Source organism: Orbicella faveolata, unplaced genomic scaffold (genome assembly GCF_042242905.1).
Source record: "Orbicella faveolata isolate gen_17 unplaced genomic scaffold, um_ofav_v1 contig_46, whole genome shotgun sequence".
NCBI lineage: Eukaryota > Metazoa > Cnidaria > Anthozoa > Scleractinia > Merulinidae > Orbicella > Orbicella faveolata.
In genome coordinates this window covers 8,312,591-8,320,000 of record NW_028301576.1, presented here as the reverse complement: position 1 = coordinate 8,320,000, position 7,410 = coordinate 8,312,591, and the positions used below count along the sequence as shown (strand labels likewise).

At 39.8% G+C, this 7,410-nt stretch overlaps 1 protein-coding gene across 1 annotated transcript in view; it reads right to left on the bottom strand.

Moving 5' to 3' along the window:
* Positions 1 to 6,934, bottom strand: part of LOC110050877 (uncharacterized) — a 24,141-nt gene extending 17,207 nt beyond the window's left edge. Inside the window, exons 1-3 of the mRNA XM_089277823.1 lie at positions 6,051 to 6,934; positions 5,047 to 5,246; positions 979 to 1,153 (exon numbers count right to left, since the gene is read on the bottom strand). Coding sequence (XP_089133949.1) covers positions 979 to 1,153; positions 5,047 to 5,246; positions 6,051 to 6,210 — 535 coding nt within the window. The 5' untranslated portion in view covers positions 6,211 to 6,934. The remainder of the gene's footprint in view (positions 1 to 978; positions 1,154 to 5,046; positions 5,247 to 6,050) is intronic.
* Between the last annotated feature and the right edge of the window lie 476 nt (positions 6,935 to 7,410).

Sequence of the window (7,410 nt, the reverse complement as noted above, 5' to 3'; positions counted from 1 at the left end):
GTTACAGCAACGCTGCTTCCGAAATTTAATCAGAATTTATTTACGTATGCTGAACGCTATGAAGTCCGTGTTTCTCTGTACTTTGCTAAATGAAAACTATTACTTTAAAGCTTAGCTTATGGAAACCAAATTTATTTATCGTGTTATGCATCAGCCATGTATGCATTGAGTTTAAACTCAAAATTTCTGATAGAAAGAAATCTTTTCCCTTCTTTTTCGACAACTCAAGTTGATCAGTCAAGCCCAGCTGACTTCGTCCTCCACAGACCGTGGAAAGGACCGAAAAAGGGGTTTAAAACTTCCTTAATTTCAATCTCAAGCGTAACCGGAGTCGGCGTAACATTTTGCCGTGAAAAAAAAGATAAAGCTTTATATGACGACCAACTTCTGGTCCTGTTTTTCTTTGCAAATTTCCATGTATGTGTCGAATGAAAAGATATTCGCATTATTGATATCTGTGGCAGTGAAAGCCAAAACTGTTTGTTACATTTGTTATCGCGAGAGTTCCGAGTTCTCTAGTTCCCGTGTAGAGCTGCCATAGATCGGGAACCGTGGTTTACCGGTACAATAGAACATAGGTTTAACAACTCTATTGACCAATCAGCTGCAGAGCGTGCGTATATCATATCTCAGTTATTTTATAAATAACAGTAAAAGGTCGTAAAATAGTTCACCACCATTTATAGTGGCAAAAAAACTTTCTCTCACGGTGCCCCTTTCCACCCACGTGTATAAGATGAATACTGGGGAATTTAATGCCGGGGGTATCAACCCTGTGATAGACCAGCATCCCATCCAGGGGGAGTACAAATACTTTCTACGGAAACCGGGATAAGTTCCTGGAGTATGGACCACTCGTCTCGACGCAGACTACTTTATATGTCCGCAATCTTGGAAAGACAATCTGCTTTCTACTACTCGTTTTATATCCTACGTCACACGCAAAAAAGTAAAAAGAATCAAAAATGATGTTATTACCCGGACTGGTAATGAGCTTTAGAACTTGTAGTAAAGCGGTCATTCCGGAACCGTTGTCATCCACACCGGGAGAGGTCCGGACCGTGTCATAGTGGGAACCAATCAGAACCATTTTATCGTCACGTGTTCCGGTGTAGCGACCAGGCAGTCGACCAATGATATTTACTCCTGGATACTGAAAATATAACAACTGTACAATGAGATGCATTTACGTATTATTGTAAATCATAAAAATATGACAACTGTACAGATGCATTTATGCATTATGGTTAATCACCCATAAGAAAATGAGGAAAAGAATATATTACCATGCTCCTTGATAATTATATATTTTAAATCTTCTTTTAGTTTATAGTTCATCATTTTCAAAAACCCGGGAACCATAAAATTACTCGACGTCAGCTTACCTACCAATCAAGTGTGGACATTAAAAATAGCAAAACAGTTTTAGAAAGAACTAACAATGGACTTTAAATAATTTCTTCGGAAGAATCCCATTTATGGGGATCCGTTCACCGAAACTTATAGGGTCAAATCTTAACATTATCCTCAGCGTTGTACACGACTATTGGTCACGTGATTGGGAAATGATGGACAATGGTTAAATTTTTTGGCTTACAATAGAAAACAAAGAGTAAAGTCATTTTTGCTATGGCTGCAAACAATTGTACTACATCTGAGAAGATAATTCAGATATAGCATTTCAATCGTGTGTATGTACGTTAATTGGGATGTCTTTAATCCGAAGGAATAGATAATGTGACATAACAGGAGCCATAATCGGGGACGGAGACCGTAAGCGCGCGCCATTTCTAGTATTGGGGTTGTCCCCATGATATGGGACAATAATTCTATTTTTAGAACAAATTGCGCCATCGCCTGCGGCACACGCGCGTACATGCTGCGAGGATTTTTGCGGATGTCGCGCGGGAGAAATGGCCGTCCGAAATTCCCGAAATTTTTTATGTTTTTGGCCCACAACTCAACGCGTTTACGTCTGTTGAAATTTTGCTTAAGTATTTTCGTCGTAAGCTGCGCCAGTTTGAGTCAAGTAAGACAGTGTCGAATTTAGGTATGTTCCGCCCTAAGCTTAGATATATATCGCTGACCAAGTTGTGTTCCGATGGATGCTTCTTTTACAAGAGCTGTACATTACTCCACTTTAAATTTCACATATGTTCAAGATTAACAGCTTTTCCATTACACAACAAAAAACTAGCTCGATATATTTAGATATAGCAGAGCTTCAGGACCTCATAGTTTCCTAGCTCCTCTTGCCACACGCTTCCGAGGAATTTGCCAGTCTATCGCGACCGAAAAGTAAAACAACATAATTGCTAGTTTGAGTTTCGCCTGAATTGTAAGCAAAGCTTGATGTTTCATTAAGGCCCAATAACTTTACGTCCGTAGATACCGCTCAGTTTTATTCGTGTAAAAATCCAGTAAATTCTCTGTTGTCGATGAATGAGAGCACCCGCCGATGCGTGTTTTGTACAGTCAGTAAACATGACAAATTGTAGTTCTGCCGCACTTTCGTGTGAAAGCGTACATCGAACTCAAACAATAACTCTATTGTTTTTAAATATGTTTAAGCTTGATAAATGTTTGAGAACATATTAAAAGCTAAGCTCAAAATATGCGAATAAAGCAGAAATAATCAGCAAAGTTACGATGACGCTTTCTTTAATCAACTTCGAATAACCATTTCGATTTTGTTGATCGAGTTAAGGTTACCGTATACCTTCAGGGGTGTCTCGCGTCCAAGCGATGCAGCGCGTCCGGTTTAAGCTGTAGATACCTAAGCCCCTATATCAAATTAAAGCTTATAGAGCTGGCTATCAAACCATACCAAAACTTTTGAAATAAAATGAATTGCCAATTTTTTCACGGCCACTAAATGCAAGCGTCCTAATCACTATTTGGAAGCTACAAGTCAAAGCGAATTTTGTTTTTCGCCAATTTATATTTTTCCTCGGTTTCAGGACAAAAAGCGCTAAAAAAGCGTGTTTGCGTTTTTCCATATTCAATTGTAGTAAAAAGTTACAGAACATTTTCGAAATAGGATTTAAAAAATGTGAAGTGATCGTACAAAAATCGCTCTCGGAGAAAAAATATTTCGAAATAAACAATTCGCAGACATGTTTTTGTTTTTTATATGTTAATCTAGCTACTGTCCAAATTTGAGGGCAAACAAACAAATTCCGTTTGAGTTGTAACTCTGTAAAGTGTCTGCTTCAAGCGAAAAAATTTATCCGAGAAAACAGCGCTAAGCAAAATATCTTACTTCGCAAACAAACCCCGCCCACAAACGCCTTCAACTGGGTTCTCAGATCACTGAGCCAATCAGCGCTTGGAAAATTTACTACCATTAACTCGCGGTGAAATTTACGCGTGAATCTGCAAAAAAAAACCTTGCCGTTTCGCAATGCGCTCAAGGCGGAGAGATAATTTTTCTGCAGCTGGGTTTTTCTTGAAGCTGGTTTGGCAAAATGGGGAAGACGAAAAAGGATACGAACGCTAGAGTAGCTGGGCGACGAGAACAAACAAAAGAAAGCGCGGCAGAGCAAATGTGCATGGATAATATTCCAGTGGATCTCGATGAGTTAGACGATTCATCGGTATCGATCTCAACAAAAGAGTCACTGTAAACATCGCTGTTATCGCTGTCGAGTTCCCAAATTTTGCACAACCTTTCTCTTCTCTTGACTCGATCTTTTTGCCCGCTTGATAAGTCCGTCGCTTCACCCGCGAGGCCAACTTTCGCTTCTTCACTCATTGATGTATTTTCATTCATTCTTCGCTTTTTCGAACTGGTAAACGGAGTTTTCCGTGGTCCATGTTTACTTATAACTTAACAGAATTGCATCTAATACGAAAAATGCTTGGATTAACAATGCTGATTAACTGAGTAGCCAGCCAATTCGTGGTATCCATATCGGTAATACTCCCGCGAAAGGTAGTCTCGGTTGATTGCATACACGTTATAGGGCTGTCAATCAAGAGGGAACTTTTACTTCCGGCCATAACGTAAAACATCCATTTCTCCGCCAATATTAGGTTTTTTTCAATTTTGTTTTCAGAAATTAGAGATTACTCTTCGACCATTAGTTTGAACCAAAAATCCAAATTTGAAGAAAATTGCCGATCTGAAGGTATACTGTAACCTTAACAAACTCCTTGTCTATTTTCATTTTCGCAGTGTAAAACTTCACTATACTTATGTTGAAGAAACACACATGATGTTAGTAGCCTTTTTTGCGTTCGTGAAATTTGTTGCAGCATCTCAGCAGAAAAGATAACGAAATAAATCTTTGTCAAGATTTGTTGACAATTGAAAACACCGACTCGGACTTGAAAGTGCACGAGCCGCACTATGCAAATGACCTAATTGTACGCGTCAGACTTTCCTTTCAAAAACTTTTGCAAACTCACCAAACAAGCAGAAACAATAAGAAACCATCAAAACAGGTTTTGGTTATGATTAACCATTGTCCGAGAAACTCACAAATTAACTCGATACCAGAGTAGAGAGTTTTCTTGCTATATTCTTAAGTCAGAACAAACACAAAAACATACGCGTAAGCTTACAACTAGCGCGAGCAGATCTTATTATTCATTCCCAGCGCGAGATTGAAGTCTTGTTTTCGACCCCGAAAACCCACCTTTTCCGTTGGCTCAGAGCATAAAACTACATATAAGCGCCCTGGTTCTTAGTCCCTGTCTTATTCCCTGCCATCGCTGTGAAAGATACGCAAGAGAATCTCTCAACTCTCACCATTTGATCATGCAACGTGACAACATCCACACGAGAACCCCCGACATGTGCGTGGATCCGCGCGGATATATGACGTCAGGATGGCGCAATTTGTTCTAAAAATAGAAAAATTGTCCCATATCATAGGTGTGCGCGGATCCCAAGACTTACGGTCTCCGTCCCCGATTATGGCTCCTGGACATAATGAATGATGTAATGAATTTAATAAATAGCCTTCTTATCTCTTCTTTTTAGAGTTTTTATCTATTTTCCTTTGTGTTCGAGTTTTGAGGGCGAAAGTATCCTTTGTTTACCTTCTCTTGGTTGCTAGGGAATTCTTCAGTCCACGTGTGCAGTCCGTGATCCTTGAAAATGTTCACGATGTAGTCACGTGCTCTCTGTTTGGCGTCAGGGTCGTCACGAACATTTCTTGTGTCGGTAAAGTGGTTCAGAATCGAGCGCAGAGACTGGGTCTTAGTCTTGGCTTCCACTGGGTGCAATATGTTCAAAAAGGCTAAACCGAAAAGCGAGAGTAACGAAACAATGTAGCCAGCCAGACGTAATGCAGTCAATGAATTAGAATTGAAAACTACTTCAACTTGAGGTATTTATTTTTATGCCCCCCTCCCCCCCCCCCCCCCCCGCCCCCACCTTCCCTTTTTTTGCGGGAGAGAAATTTTTCTCGACTTTAAATGAAATAAAGTCAAGTACCGAAAAGCTCCGAAAGTAATGATCTACCAAAAATACTTATGTATTTTCACAACCCTTTTAGTTGGCAGACTTCCCCTCGCCAAAAGAGAAAATATTACATCAACGGAAACATGAAAACACTGTCATTGGGTTCCCGCCCTCCTCCCCTTACTTAAGTACAGTCAACAAAATGACCATAAACCGGCTACGTTCCTTGTAGTTATCAGTGAAGGATAAGCTGAGAGAAAGCTGGTGTTACCAATGTTACCGGCGGAGAAACGAAACTTTCCCCAAAAGATCGTTTTGGGACTTTGAGTGTAAAACTAATTAATTACATCTACTAAAACTGGCGCACAAGCGAAGGACTGGTCTTGTTTATACCTTATTAAAACCTTCCTGAACGACCTATTGATGATTCATATATTTTGCCTCTGTGAAGTTTATGAAAATGAAACCTTAAGTTTGTTGACGTACGTTCGTGAGAACTAATGCTTTTTTTTCATATAGTCTTCGTTAAATCGCGAAACAGAAAACCTCGCGAAATCAGTCGCTTAGCGGAAATCGCAAAATTAAGCATGAGTAAGGTAGTGTCTAGAAGTTTATAGAGCCCTGCTTAAGTTCAACCCACCTGTCATAAGAACAAGCAAGACGAATGTACCATTCTTGGGCTGCAACATCTTGTCTAGCCGCTCGCAAGTAGAATTGTTAGTCAGCTCACTATATTGTTGCTCAGCCGATATGTTACATGGGTATAAGTCAGACAAATATGTCATTGATGCATAATACATACCGACAAAAACTTCGAGTGACAACCAGCTTACCACAACTTCCTTCTCAGATAATGACCTACGCCCCTCCCCCTTACCCCCCAACTAAACTGAACCGCTGCAACCTTCCTCCTTACTTTTAGGAATCTTTGCTGATCAAGTCATTGTTGAGTTTAGCCTCATTGAAATACGACTTTGCGTAGAGAAAGAATCATCCAAGGTACCAACTCATCAACTGTTTTTGTTAATATTGCCATGGCCTTTCATTATTCAAGATTAATACTTTTGCGGCTTGACCAGAAAAACTGAAGCGCTTTCGTGCGCTTCAGTTTCTTCCGCCTCTGATCAGTTTCAGTGTAAGCGTAGAAGCGTGTAGAAAAGCGTGTTTTCATTCGCGTGGACAGCAACTTTCCAAATATATTGGGAAAAAAGGAGGTATTTTCATAAGAAAAGAGTTCATTCCACAGGGCTGATTTGGTACACCAACATGGCCGCCGTTTCATTGTTTTGGATACCATTATGACTGCCGTCCTAAAGATATGGCGTGATGATTTAGACGGATGAGGATACACATGGATTACTAAACCACAACTTAAACTCGTCCTTTATAGGCCACTTTCGATATATCAATATTCTAACATGACTCCGAGGCTTTCAGGACAAACTTCTATGGTTGGTAGTGTTTTCTTTGTATCCAAGTCTCTTTTGGGAATAAGGAAGAAAAAAAAAACTTAAAAAGTTTGCGATTTTGTCCTAAAAGCCTCGGAGCCATGTTACTGACCTGATGATGACGAAAGAAAAGTCTATACACAAACAAGTTTTAAAAATAAGATCAAGGTGTCAAGTAATGCTACATAAACTGAATGCCGTAACTTCTGGTCTGTTGGAATAGTGTTGGGACATTGGTATCATGAAAAACTGGCATCATGAACAACCCTCGACTGCGTCTCGGGTTTGCATAGCTTTCGAGAAATCTTCCAATCCCCCAAGTGTTTAGACGAGACTATGTAAACACGGAAAAAGTACACTTGTGCTTTTATAAAATATTTCTAAAGAATAGGCGCGAATCTCAAACGTCACAACCGTGTTTACTGACATACTATCATCTAAACATACCTATCGACCAATGAGAGCGCGCGTAGTATCTCAGTTTTTTCATACAGTTGAATAAAATGTTACTTTATAAAAAGAACGGTCTATTCACTGTACGCCCACTCTTGG